Source organism: Sinocyclocheilus anshuiensis, unplaced genomic scaffold (assembly GCF_001515605.1).
Source record: "Sinocyclocheilus anshuiensis isolate Anshui unplaced genomic scaffold, SAMN03320099.WGS_v1.1 scaffold1729, whole genome shotgun sequence".
Classification (NCBI taxonomy): domain Eukaryota; kingdom Metazoa; phylum Chordata; class Actinopteri; order Cypriniformes; family Cyprinidae; genus Sinocyclocheilus; species Sinocyclocheilus anshuiensis.
In genome coordinates, this window is record NW_015538002.1 from 24095 (window position 1) to 39679 (window position 15585).

At 35.1% G+C, this 15585-nt stretch overlaps 1 protein-coding gene across 1 annotated transcript; it reads left to right on the forward strand.

The window, feature by feature from the left end:
* Positions 1 to 13734: 13734 nt before the first annotated feature.
* On the forward strand, positions 13735 to 15382 carry pnmt (phenylethanolamine N-methyltransferase). Its single transcript, XM_016471138.1, has 3 exons — positions 13735 to 13768; positions 13893 to 13974; positions 14944 to 15382. The coding sequence occupies exons 1-3, from the start codon at positions 13735 to 13737 to the stop codon at positions 15380 to 15382; spliced, it is 555 nt and encodes a 184-aa protein (XP_016326624.1).
* Positions 15383 to 15585: the final 203 nt, after the last annotated feature.

A 15585-nucleotide genomic window follows, 5' to 3' on the forward strand; every position in this document is an offset into this window, starting at 1 on the left:
ACTTCAGGGTTTTTTGTCGGTGTATGATCCCGATCGCATACATGTGACTATTAGGAGTCAAAGTCATAGCACCACCAATTGACGGCAGGAAGTGTGTCATTTTCAAAATGCTTTTAATGCAGCATCTTATTTTTACCCGATTTGCTTCAAACTTCTTCAGAATAATGGCAAAACACTGCCGATGTAAAACTGGTGAGGGGATATTGATATCTGAAATATTGTTGCCATGGCAATGTGTCAAACTTGAATGTTATTTTCTGGTGATTTTGGGGCAGATAACATTCTTAGAATTTCATGAAACTCAACACACATATAAGTATTAATGATATATAGACACTGGAGGCACTCTATAGTGCCACCTTTTGACAAAACTTGGGGGGTTTGTTTTAGCTACAGTCACCAAACTTGTTACGTATATTCTTCTCATCAAGCCGGACAACTTTCTAATTTACAGTCATTAGCTACGACCAACAGGAAGTCGGCTATATTGATTTGAATATGGATTTTTGAAAAAATATAGCTGTGAATTAATGCATACTCCTCAGAGGAAAATTGCTCAATACACACCAAACTTTGTCTACATGATGCCAAAACATTGAGTAACTTATATTGCGTATGGATTTTGGATAGCTTGAACGGTTTTGCCCTGGTGATTTTTTTTAAATAACAGGAAAAAATGAAAGCGTAATTGTGTTGTATTATTAAAGTGCAGCTTCCAAACAGTTCAAAACTTTTTACATACATAGAACAAGTCATTCTGAGGAGAGAGAGAGAGAGAGAGAAACTTTTAAACATCTCGTTGATCACCAGGAAAAAAAATAATCAGTAATTTTTTTGTTGTTGTTGTTTGTTTTCCAACAGTTCAGCTCACAGATCAAGACTAAGCTGTAATGAAGGCAAAAATATTGGACAAATATTATAGATCAATAAAATAGTTAAAAAATGCTTATAAATCATTAAAGGTTTTGGTAACACTTTAAAATAAGGTCTCATTTGTTAACATTAGTAAATGCATTTACTAACATGAACTAACAATGAACAATATATTTTCACAGCATTTATTAATGTTTGTTGATGTTAGTTAATCAAAATGTTCATGTTAATTCACAGTGCATTATCTAATGTTCTAACGAATCAGTCCACTGAAGGCGAGCGTAGTGAGAACCCATGTACAGTTTTATTTACAGGTGATCCAAACATCCAAACAATAATCCGAGACTTGACTTGACGAAAAAAATAATCGGTATTTTTTTGTCGATTTTTTTTTTTCCATTACAGCTTAAGAAATCTCTTAGGCCTCATCCTTTTCTGTCAGTTTTAGGGACAAACAAAATCCTAGAAACACTTAATTTGTAGGGCATTGACAACATAATTTGGTAACACTTTATAATAACTGCACGCTATGAGCTGAATGACGACATTCCGGACAACGCGTTGAGTCTCCCGGGCTTTCAGCTCTTCAGAGCGGACCGCGACGCAGAATCAACGGGGAAATCACGCGGCAGCAGGACATGTGCTTACTAATGCCTTTTAATCTTGGAACAATGCTTTATAAAGGATGAATTGACTATGTACTAATGCTTAACTAATGATTCATAGTGTGCAGTTATTATAAAGTGTTACCAATTGTTTTAATGTTTAAGTTTTGAATATTAACTGACTTTAATACATGCTATATAATTATTGTTCATGTTAATTAATATAGTTAACGTTAATAACTGAAACCTTATTGTAAAGTGTTACTACAGTTTTATATATTGACTTGATGGTTTGGATTAACCCTTTAATTGCCGTATCGCTTAAAACCAGACTGCCGGAGGGTTGCTGTAAATGCATGTGCCCGCTGGGCACAGTTTTCCTGATGCCACTGGGGTGGCGTTTGCACTGATGGCTTGGGCCATCGCTGCTTGCAGCTATATTTATTAGGGCCAAAGCCAGTAAGGAGCAGGCCCTATTGTTTTTCGAAGGATTATTATTATTATTATTATTATTATTTTTCTTTCAAGGTTTTTGGGGCCCTTAACATACTCGAAAACTCTTGAAACATTGCACACATGTTGGAATCTGCGGCCATCAAGGCTGGACTGAGTTTCACATGGGGGGGTTACCGGGGGGGGCATGGCACAGCCTTTAAACAGGCGACTTTTCAGGAGCTCTGTAGCACGCACCGTTTGATCTACACTCACCAAAATTCATACACATATAGGTCTCATCAGGCCGAACAACTTTCATGCTGACCGTCAGTGCTCTGCCCAACAGGAAGTTGGCTATTTAAGGTTTTGTGAAAAGTGCATGCTGTGGAATTTGATATACTCCTATGAGGGTTTCCAACCGATTGTCACCAAACTCGGTGAACATGATCTCAAGACATGGAGGATGCTAAATTGCGAAGAGATTTTTGATATCTCGAACGGTTTGCTCGTGGCAAGGCGATGAATTTATGGCGAGAAATGAGAAACAGGAAGTGTCTAATAACATACACATGCATTGTCTGATTTTGATCAAACTTCAGGGTTTTTTTCGGTGTATGATGCCGATCGCATAAATGTGACTATTAGGATAAATTTTTAGTTTTTCACTAAGCACGCATAAACGTTGTTTTCTCCAAAACACAATCACGTACATGCATGCTGCTCACATATTATTGTAGTCCAGTTTGTCCTGATTACAGTGTTATTAAACCTTAGACATTAAAATGTTTGTAAGCAACTGAAAAAAGCACAAATGTCAGGGCATGTCAAAACTTTTCCAGGCCCCAAAACACCCTCGGACCCCAAAATAAACAAACACAACACAGAGGGAAACATAACTCAGAAATATTTATTTCAAGATGCAAAAAAAAAGAAAGAAACTACACTTGATTTTTTTTTCTAAAAATGTTTTCTAAAGTGTATTTTTCTTTTCTTTTTTCATCAAGTGAATAGTTGTACAGTTTCATTTTTTTAATCTTGAAAAAATATTTTTGTGTTCTGTATCCCTCTGTGTTGTGTTTGATTAACTTTCTGTTTGGAAGATTAATGAGCTTTTAAATCTCCTTATACATAGGTATAAATATATAGGTATAAACAGTCCTCACTTTAGATGAGCTCACAAAAATAGATGGCTGGCAACTACTAAATGTTTTATAACTACCTGACCTATAATATATATATATATATATATATAAAATAAGTTAATATGTATTTTACTGGTAACATTGTTTTATGTAATTTTCACAACTGCTTATAGATCATTAAAATATTTTTTATAAAAGCTTATAGATCATAAAAAGTGTTGGCAACAATTTACAATAAGGTCTCTTTGGTTAACATTAATTAATGCATTAACTAACATGAACTAACAATGAACAATATATTTTTAAATTATTTATTAATATTTTTTAATTATTGTTCATGTTAATTAATACAGTTAATGTTAATAACTGAAACCTTATTGTAAAGTGTTACTAAAGTTTTATATATTGTTTTGTGTATGTGTGTTTCACAGTCTTAATAGTTTGGACTAACCCTTTAATTGCCGTATCCCTTAAAACCAGACTGCCAGAGGGTTACTGTAAATGCATGTGCTGATGCCTCCAGGATGGCGTTTGCACTGACGGCTTGGGCCCGCCATCGCTGCTTGCAGCTATATTTATTATTATTTTTATTTTTATTTTGACTCTACAGCGCCCCCTGGAACACAGTCTGAAAACTTGATGTATAGCTCACACATGCTTGCACATATTCATATGAAACTTGGTACACGTATAGATCTCATTGAGCCAAACAATTTTTTCGCTGCATGTCATTGGCTCCGCCCAAGAGGAAGTTGGCTATTCAGGGCTGTTTAAAAAGTGCATGCTCTGGAATTTGATATACTCCTCTGAGAATTGTCCACTGATTGCCACCAACCTCGGTGAACATGATCTCAAGACATTGGGGATGCTAAATTGCAAAGGGATTTTTGATATCTCGAATGGTTTGCTCGTGGCGAGGCGATGAATTATGGCGAGAAATAAGAAACAGGAAGTTTCTAATAACATCCACATAAATTTTCTGATTTTGATCAAACTTCAGCGGTTTATTCGCTGTATGATGCCGATCGCATACATGTGACTATTAGGAGTCAAAGTTATAGCGCCACCAACTGGCAGCAGGAAGTGTGTCATTTTCAAAATGCTCTAAATTCAGCATCTTTTTATTACTCGATTTGCTTCAAACTTCTTCAGAATAATGTCAAAACACAGCCGATGTAAAACTGCGATCGCATAGATGTGACTATTAGGAGTCAAAGATATTACGTCACCAACTGGCTTTAGGAAGCGTGTCATTTTCAAAATGCTTTTAATTCAGCATCTTATTTTTACCCGATTTGCTTCAAACTTCAGCAGATTAATGTAAAAACACGGCCGATGTAAAACTGGTGAGGGGATATTGATATCTGAAATTTTGTTGCCATGGCAATGTGTCAAACTTTAATATTATTTTCTGGTGTTTTTAAGGCCCTTAACATGCTTAGAATTTATTGAAACTTAACACACACATCAGCATTAATGATAGATAGACACTGGCAAAAGCTCATAAAAGGGCGTGGAAGAGGCACTCTATAGCGCCACCTTTTGACAAAACTTGGGGGGTTAGTTTTAGCTACAGTCACCAAACTTGGAACATACATTGGTCTCATCAAGACGGACAACTTTCTAATGTACAGTCATCAGCTACGACCAACAGGAAGTCGGCTATTTTGATTTGAATATGGATTTTTTGAAAAATAAAGCTGTGAATTAATGCATACTCCTCAGAGGAAAATTATACTATACACACCAAACTTTGTCTACATGATGCCAAAACATTGAGGAACTTATATTGCGGATGGATTTTGGATAGCTTGAACGGTTTTGCCGTGGTGATTTATTAAAATAACAGTAAAAAAGGAAACAGTAATTGTCTTATATTATTAAAGTGCAGCTTCCAAACACTTCGAAACTTTTTACATACAGCGAACAAGTAATTCAGAGGAAATATGCATAGTTTCACGACTTTACAACGCTCTATGGATAACAGAAAATTAAAAAACTATCAGTAGGGCACTGACAACATAATTTGATATGACTTTATAATAACTGCACGACAGGGAGTGGGACTCATTTTCAGCCCTGGAGTTTCATGCCTTAGACCGGCCCACTTATTTATTTATTTTATTTATTTTTTTACAGGCTTTTTCAGTGCTGTCTTCGCACTTTATATTATCCATTTTTCATCTATTAATTTTTGCTCGCATATCTCCAACAACTGAAGATTTTTTTTTTGTTGTTTTTTTTTTTAAGTCAAAAGATAATTACATCATCATTAGGGTTGCCAATTAACTTCATAAATGGAAAATAATGGACAACTGTGATTGTTTATATTTTATTCTTTAAGAAAATTGTGTTTATTCTTGTATTCTTGTAGAAAATAAGTGTTTGTTCTTTAAGAAAATAAGGGACATAATAAGGCATGCTCCAAATATTTATACTGTACCATAATGTTGGCCTATGTCTGCCTGTAGTCAAATAGTTCTCAGAAATAATCACAATTGTTTTGCTTAACCTATTTATGTGCAATTATTCTAAAAATAATTTTAATGTCATACAAAAAAGGTCATCGGCCTGAGTAAATTGTACCAATATAGAATTGTGACTTCACAAGTGTAGTAAGTTAGGAGGTGGAACTACTATGCTCCAAATATTTATACTGTACCATAATGTTGGCCTATGTCTGCCTGCAGTCAAATAGTTCTCAGAAATAATCACAATTGTTTTGCTTAACCTATTTATGTGCAATTATTCTAAAAATAATTTTAATGTCATACAAAAAATGGCATCGGCCTGAGTAAATTGTACCAATATAGAATTGTGACTTCACAAGTGTAGAAAGTTAGGAGGTGAAAATACTGTGAAATTACAAATGGCATGAAATTTGAAAGCGTAACAACTGAAGGTCTATGAAACGTCAGTCAATAAAGCATTTTAAACAATGGCATTTAAAGTTTTGAACTAAAAAATCATTACAACCATATAGCCTTTGAATGGATGAAAATGCATATTTTTCAATAAGTAAAACTTAGAGAGTGTGTGCTGCTTCTGGTGCTTGGTTTTGTACTTCAATAATGAGGTCCAAGTTTAGGAATACGCTAGAAGTTCTTTTTTTAATGTATTTTTTCTCTCTCTATTTAATATGCATTACAATGTAGATGTCTTCCCTCAGGTAGATTGAATGTTGGGCTCATGATCAATAAGTTGTTTGCATTCGCCCAAACTGAATCAAAACACGGACGGTGAAGGGAACTGCCGTCAGCGCGAGACCTGCTCGCTGTGAAGCAGGAGCCGGCAGAGGATTCCGCTTGGTCTTAAAGCCTTCCTCGACGGATACTTCACAAATAAAACAATGATTTGCACAAAAAGAGTGATCAATTGAGAATTTGTTATTGATATGGCCTGGTGAAAATAATAATATGAAAATTATAAATTAAAAGAGTGGAGGCAGTCTAGGTGCTTGGTCTTAAAGCCTTTCTCAAACGGCTACTTCACAAATAAAACAATGATTTGCACAAAAAGAGTGATCAATTGAGAATTTGTTATTGATATGGCCTGGTGAAAATAATAATATGAAAATTATAAATTAAAAGAGTGGAGGCAGTCTAGGTACAGCATCACTGATCTATATTTAATATCTATTATAGATCAGTGGACAGCATCCATATTTCAACCCCAGTGGCACGACAACACCGCGGCCCTCGCGGCCAAAAAAACAGACTGGCCCACTGGGAATCCTCCCGGTACTCCCGATTAGCCATGTTTTAGCAATGTTTTTATTACGTTGTTTGTTGTACATATCATGCCCTCGTGGCCAAAAAAACAGACCGGCCCACTGGGAATCCTCCCGATGCTCCCGATTAGCCAATCCGGGCCTGCTGCACGCTATGAATCATTAGGTAAGCATTAGTAAATAGTCAGTTCATCCTTTCTAAAGCATTGTCCCCACATTATTAGTAATTAGTAAGCAATTTATAAATACAGCTATAAATGCCTTGTTCTTGATTTATAGGCATATCTATTACAAAGGAAATTTAAAGGCTCAGTTATCTTCTTAACAGAAAAAATAAACAAACACAACACAGACAGATACAGAACTCAGAAATATTTATTTCAAGATGCAAAAAAAAAAAAAAAATAAAATTAGCATCCATATTTCAACCCCAGTGGCACGACAACACCGCGGCCCTCGTGGCCAAAAAAACAGACCGGCCCACTGGGAATCCTCCCGATGCTCCCGATTAGCCAATCCGGGCCTGCTGCACGCTATGAATCATTAGGTAAGCATTAGTAAATAGTCAGTTCATCCTTTCTAAAGCATTGTCCCAACATTAATAGTAATTAGTAAGCAATTTATAAATACAGCTATAAATGCCTTGTTCTTGATTTATAGGCATATCTATTACAAAGGAAATTTAAAGGCTCAGTTATCTTCTTAACAGAAAAAATAAACAAACACAACACAGACAGATACAGAACTCAGAAATATTTATTTCAAGATGCAAAAAAAAAAAAAAAATGAAATTGTACAACTGTACTCTTGAATTTTTTTCTATGAAATTGCAGAGGTTTATTATTATTTTTTTTTTATCAAGTGAACAGTTGTACAGTTTAATTGTTTAAATCTTGAAAAACTATTTTTGTGTTCTGTATCCCTCTGTGTTGTGTTTGTTTAACTTTTCTGTTTGGAAGCAACTATTATCATGTGTCTAAATAATAAGATTTATAAATGTACATTTAAATAGTTTATTAATCATTTACTAACACTTTCTAAATGATCTCATGAACTCCCAAATAACTGGTTTGTAAATAACGTAATAATTTAGAAATTATAAATTGATCATTAATAAAGTATGCAAATACAATTATTAAACTATAGATATGCTCAAGAACAAAACATTTATAGCTGTATTTATAAACTGCTTACTAATGCCTATTAATGTTGGAACAATGCTTTATAAAGGATGAATTGACTGTTTACTAATGCTTAACTAATGATTCATAGTGTGCAATTATTATAAAGTGTTAGCAATTTTTTTAGTTTAAGTTTTGAATATTAACTGACATTAATGCATGCTATATAATTATTGTTCATGTTAATTAATATAGTTAATGTTAATAACTGAAACCTTATTGTAAAGTGTTACTAAAGTTTTATATATTGTTCTGTGTATGTCTGTTTCACAGTCTTGATGGTTTGGATTAGCCCTTTAATTGCCATATCCCTTAAAACCAGACCGCCAGAGGGTTACTGTAAATGCATGTGCCTGCTGGGCACAGTTTTCCTTATGCCACTGGGGTGGCGTTTGCACTGATGGCTTGGGCCCGCCATCGCTGCTTGCAGCTATATTTATTTTTTTTTTCCAAGGTTTTTGGGGGTTTTGGGGCCCTTAACATACACGAAAACTCTTGAAACTTTGCACACATGTTGGAACCTGCGGCCATCAGGGCCGGACAGAGTTTCACATGGGGGGGGGTCACCAAGGGGGGGCGTGGCACAGCCTTCAAAAAGGCGACTTTTGAGGGATCTGTAGCGCACACCGTTTGACCTACAGTTACCAAAATTCATACACATATAGACCGTATCAGGCCGAACAACTTTTGTGCTGACATTCCGTGGTTCGCTCAACAGGAAGTCGGCTATTTATGTTTTTGTTGAAAACGCATGCTCTGGAATTTGCTATACTCCTCTGAGGATTTTCCACCGATTGACACCAATCTCAGTCAACATGATCTCAAGACATTGGGGATGCAAAATTGCCAAGGGTTTATTTATATCTTGAACGGTTTGGCTGTGGCGAGGCGACGAAGTTATGGCGATAAATGAGAAACAGGAAGTGTCTAACAACTTTTGCACACATTGTCTGATTTTGATCAAACTTCAGCAGTTTGTTAGTTGTATGATGCCGATCGCATAGATGTGCTTATTAGGAGTCAAAGGTATAGCGCCACCAACTGACAGCAGGAAGTGTGTCATTTGAAATCAGCATCTTATTTTTACTAGATTTGCTTCAAACTTCATCAGAATAATGTCAAAACATGGCCGATGAGTATCTGAAAAGGGATCCTTGATATATTATATACTGTTGTCATGGCAACCTGTCAAACTTGAATATTCTTTTCAGGTGTTTTTGAGGCCCTTGACATGCTTAGAATTTCTTGAAACTCAATACACACATCAGTATTAATGATAGTTAGACACTGACAAAAGCTCATAAATGGTCGTGGAGGAGGTGCTCCATAGCGCCACCTTTTGTCAAAAGTGGGGGGGGGTTCGTTTTTCCTACAGACACCAAACTCGGTACATATATTGTTCTCATCAAGCCAGACAACTTTCTAATGTACAGTCATTAGCTACGACCAACAGGAAGTTGGCTATTTTGGTATGAATGTGGATTTTATCAAAAATCAGGCTGTGAATTAATGCATACTACTCTTGCAAAAATCATTCCATTCACACCAAACCTTTTCAACATGATGCCAAGATACTAAAGATGCTAAATTGTGAGCAGATTTTGGATATCTTGAACGGTGTTGCAATGGTGATTTATTAAAGTAACAGTAAAAAAAATAGTAATTTTGTTATATCTTTAAAGTGCATTATCCAAACACTTCAAAAACATTTTACTTATGGAGAACAAGTCATTCTTGGGAAACATTCTAAGTTTCATAAATGTAAAATGCTCAGGGGCCAACCAAAATTAAAAACTATCAGACAGTTATTGTGATAGATGAAGACTGTAATACTAAGGTTGTCCACCAGAGGTTATCATATGATAATAAATAATTGAAGAAGCCTGTTCTTGTTCAGCCTCCATTCATTAAATAAATGCCTTGAATTAGATGATATGTACTGTATGTACTGTCAGTACAGTTTCACATATTTATTATATAAATGCTTATGGAGCATTAAAATCATTTTTAAAAAATCGTATAGATCATTTAATGTTTTATACACTACCAGTCAAACGTTTTTGAACAGTAAGATTTTTTAATGTTTTAAAGTAATCTTTTCTGTTCAAGTAGAGCAAAAAAAGTACAATTTTGAAATATTTTTACTATTTAAAATAACTGTTTTCTATTTGAATATATTTTAAAATTTAATTTATTCCTGTGATTGAAAATAGCTGAGTAATTTTTTTCAGGTTTCATTGATAATTAGAAAGTTCAGAAGAACAGCATTGATCTGAAATAGAAATCTTTTGTAAAATTATAAACGTTTGATCAATTTAATACATCCTTGCTAAATAAAAGTATTAATTTATATAATTTTGTTCCCCAAAAAATGAATAAATAAATAAAGAAATTATACAGACTTCCAGCTTTTGAATGGTATAATGTATAATGTTACAAACACTTTTTATTTAAGATAAATAATGATCTTTTGATCTTTATATTCATCAGAGAATCCTGAAAAATTTACTCACCTGTTTTAAATATTGATGATGATGATAATAATAATAATAATAATAATAATAATAATAATAATAATAACAATAACAATAATAATAATAATAATAATAATAATAATAATAATAATAATAATAATAATAATAATAATAATAATAATAATAATAATAATAATAATAATAATAATAATAATAATAATAATAATAATAATAATAATAATAATAATAATAATAATAATAATAAAAAATATTCAAATAGAAAGCAGTTATTTTGAATAGTAAAAAAATTCACAATATTACTGATTTTGTTGTATATTTTGGATCAAATAAATGCAGGCTTGTTAAACAGAAGAGATTTCTTTATCTTGCTGGATCTGTCCACTGCTTTTGAAACGGTTAACCACCAAATCATCCTGTCAACCCTATTAGCAAAGGGCATCTCAGGAACCGCACTCCATTGGTTTGAGTCTTACCTCTCAGATAGGTACTTCAAGGTATCTTGGAGAGGTGAGGTGTCCAAGTCGCAACATCTAACTTCTAGGGTACCTCAGGGCTCAGTTATTGGACCACTTCTCTTCTCTGTCTACATGGCATCACTAGGCTCTGTCATTCAGAAACATGGCTTTTCATATCACTGCTATGCTGATGACACTCAACTCTACCTCTCATTCCATGTTGATGATCTGACGATAGCTGCTCACATCTCAGCTTGTCTAACAGACATTTCTTGCTGGATGAAGGACCATCATCTTCAAATCAACATTGCCAAGACAACTGCTTGTGGTTCCATCAAACCCATCGTTTCATCACAATTTCACCATCTAGTTCGGCACATCAACCATAACTCCTTTAAAAACAGCCAGAAACCTTGGAGTTATGATTGATGATCAGCTGACTTTCTCAGACCACATTGCTAAAACTACCCAATCCTGCAGATTTGCTTTATACAACATTAGGAAGATCAGGCCCTTTCTTTCAGAACATGCAACACAACTCCTTGTTCAAGCTCTTGTTCTATGCTCACATCTCAGCTTGTCTAACAGACATTTCTTGCTGGATGAAGGACCATCATCTTCAACTCAACCTTGCCAAGACAGAACTGCTTGTGGCTACATCAAGCCCATCGTTTCATCACAATTTCACCATCCAGTTAGGCACATCAACCATAACTCCTTCGAAAACAGCCAGAAACCTTGGACTTATGATTGATGATCAGCTGACTTTCTCAGACCACATTGCTAAAACTGCCCGGTCCTGCAGATTTGCTTTATTCAACATCAAGAAGATCAGGCCCTTTCTTTCGTACCATGCTTCACAACTTCTTGTTCAAGCTCTTGTTCTGTCCAGGTTGGACAATTGCAATGCTCTCTTGGCAGGTCTTCCAGCCAGTTCTATCAAATCTTTACAATTAATCCAGAATGCGGCAGCAAGTTTAATTTTTAATGAGCCACAAATAATGCACGTCACACCTCTGTTTATCAGTTTGCACTGCCTACCAATACCTACTCACATAAATTCCAAGGCATTAATGTTTGCCTACAAAACCACCACTGGCTCTGCACCCCTTTAACTAAATTAAATTCTTCAGATATATGTGCCCTCTAGAAGCTTGCATTCTGCGAGTGAACATTGCTTTATTGTGCCATCCCAAAGAGGCACAAAATCACTTTCATGGACCTTTATATTAAATATAAAATTGCCCCTTTTAGACTTGCACTCTATTCATTTACTAACTGCTTGTTTTCTTTAAAAAAATAAAAAAAAAAGTAAACTTTTCTAATCTTTTTGTGTTCTATCTATTTGTTTTCTTTTTATTTATTATACAATTAACAAAAGCAAAAAAAGGCCTCTAACACTAGCTTGCTATATTCTTTTTCTATTCTTTTTTCTTTTTATTATATAATTTTAAAAAATAACCCTTGCTATGTGTAAGCTAACTGAGATTTGTTATAGCACTTGCCTATCATTGCTCTTTTGTTGATTTTGATTGCTTCCAATGTCCTCATTTGTAAGTCGCTTTGGATTAAAGCGTCTGCCCAAATGACTAAATGTAATGTAAATGTAACATCAATAACAATCCTTTCTGAGGGAGAAAGTACAACTGTGCCAAGTAGTTCATTACAGTTGACATAATTATCAGTCATTTCAAATCTAATAAAATATGTATTTAATTCATTGACAAAACAAATTTCATTATCTGTCATGATAGATTTATTTAAAGATGTTAGTCCTGTCATTGTTTTTTAAAATACCCCACACCTTCTTATTGTTATTGGCCTTAAACTCATCTTCTAAACGCTGTCTATAAGATGTTTTAGCTTCCTTTAGTTTGATTTTGTTTGTGTTTTTTTTCTGCCTAAGTAATGTAAAGTTTTATTTTTAAAAGCTGTTTTCCTCTGATTCATAACTTCGTTAATATCTTTGGTTACATATTATTATTTGGATAAACTATGATCTCTTTAGTAAGAATAACCAACTGTACTCAAAAGTTAATCACTTATCACCTCAGTCCATTCACCTAGCTAGCCTTCATGAAATATTTCCCAGTCTGTCCATTCAAAGCAGGCTCTCAATTATTCTCTAGTTTCATTTGACCACAGCCTAATCACTTTCTCTTCCGGTTTACCTCTTTTAAGTTCAGTTTTATAAACTGGCATCATATGGACTACATTATAATCAGAGTTCAGTATCGGTGGTCTACACCTAGAAACATAAGCATCCTTCACATTCACAAAGTATTTGTCAAGAATGTTGTGCTTTCTTGTTTCTGACTTTACATATTGTTCAAATCCCAGTAAAACAGACTCCAGGTTACAATGATTTAAGTCTCCAAGCACTATCACAGGTGCATCTGTGTACCTAAGCTGCAGTTCATGTATGTGCTCAGCAAGTGTGTCGGTTTGCCACTGGGCGGGACGTACACCACAAACAATAAAATGCATCCAAATTCTCTTGGCAGATAAAAGGGTCTTAAAATCATGCCTAAATTTTCCACATTTGGATCACAGATCTTACATTTCACAGAGTACGCTCAGCACCATTTATCATTAATGTACATACACATCCCACCCCCTTTGCTTTTTCCTGAGTCTTTATCCCTGTTCGCTCGCACAAAGGTGAATCCATGTACCTCAAAAAGAGCATCGGGCATTGTAGATTGTAACAAACTTTCTGTAAAGCATAACAAAGATGCAAAGCGGAATTCGTTACAATACCTTGTATAAGATCTTATGATGTCCATATTGTTCAATGAGCACATACTGAAGATGAGGGATGGCAAAGGCGGCCGAGTACATCTCCGTCAGAAGTGATTCCGAATACCGCCTCTCCTTCCTCGTTTCTTGTCTTTCAATCTAATAATTTAATGTGGTATATTTTCAACCATCAAGCTTTCTAAGTGACTTGCTATCATCTCTTGACACATTTTTAAGTTTATCTCCAGCAAAGTCTTTCGGCTGTACTGCCGTATGAGCAGTGGCTTTACGCTGCTCGTATCCATTCTCCAGCTCCCATGCGTGATTGTGGTTTGCGTCTCCAAATATAATTCAGACAGGCCAATAGTCCTCAGAACTAAAACCAGGAATAGGAATACAGCTTTCTAAATAGTCATTATTCCACTTTAGTAAGACCATAGATGAACATTTAACAATAAACATTAAAGAATAAACTAAACAGACGAGCACAACATACTGAAAAGTAGTGTGCAGCTGACCAGCGCTACTCCCCAGCAAACATGCCCACTGCGGGCCCACTGCGGGTTTTCTGTGGGACAGTGCGGGTAGAGCAAACCCACGTGGGTTAGCCCATGTGGGACCACAGCGGTTTTGCCCTTTTGGGCCCCCATGAGGGTTTTCTGTGGGCAATCCACCATGTTAACAACACAGGAGAGCTAAAACTTTGTTTTAAGATTGGATGGTAATCAAAATAAACTTTTTAAATATTTTATTTTTATCTACATGCAAATGTAGCAAGATTTCTGTGACAATGACAGTAAAATGTAAACAATAAATTGTCCATAACAAAAATTTAATATATTCAACATGTCATTAAGTTAAGGCAGCAAGGTCAAATAACAATGTATTTTGAAAATGTGCCATTGCCTTTCTGATATGACATAATTCTCTCACAGGTGCATGTGAAATCAAGTCCCATTTGTGTTCCTGGTCTTATTTTATTTTAGTCTTTTATGTGTGTGTGTGTGCGTGTGTGTGTGTGTGTATGCATGTATGTATTTATTTATTTACTATTTTCTTTCACTCAGATTTGCAACCTATTTCACTCTTGTTATATATATATATATATATATATATATACTGTATGTATGTATGTATATATAGGGGCCATATATATATATATAAAACAAGAGTGAAATAGGTTGCAAATGCCATTTCATGTTGACAAACATAAACAGTCCAGATGTAAAATTTGCACGTAATATCTAATAATCTAGTCCAGTGTCCTGAACCTTTTCATTTTCTCTAGTTCATCGGCTTGGGCAGAAAAAGCAACACGTCTTCGCTCAGTTGTGTCTGATGTGCTGCCAGTTGACGTACACCAGTCCTTTCCATTATCACCAGAGTTCTTGCCCCCTTCTGGAGCAGACTGTCTGGTGTCATCTTTCTGCCTGGAGAGTGTAAGCCATGACTTGCTTTCCTTCAACCATGCCCTAGGACACATCTCCAGCCTGCTTAAAAAAGGTGGTTACCTCCTGCTTATTGGTGCCCTGGGAGAGAGCTTCTACATGGGGGCACCAGGGCTGTACATCCCTGTGGTCCCTCTGGATGAGTCTCAGGTCTGTGCTAGCCTGAAGGCCAGTGGATATGAGCTGTTGCAGTTGTGTATTTACCACCTGCCTCCAGACATGAAGGTGGGAGTGGATGATGTCACTGCTGTGTTCTTTGCAAAAGCTAAGAAAGTATAAACAATTTTAGTTAAAGAGTAGTACGTGGACTGGAAAGGTACGAGATTTATGTATGTCCTTAATTCTTCTCTTTTAAATGTGCATGAAAAAGGTTTTTGAAAACACTCATATTTGTCAGCATTTGAAATTAAATAAAGCTTGTCAAATTAAATAAATCTATAAATAAAAACGGTTGCTAATGTTTGATTTCACTCATTAAAATT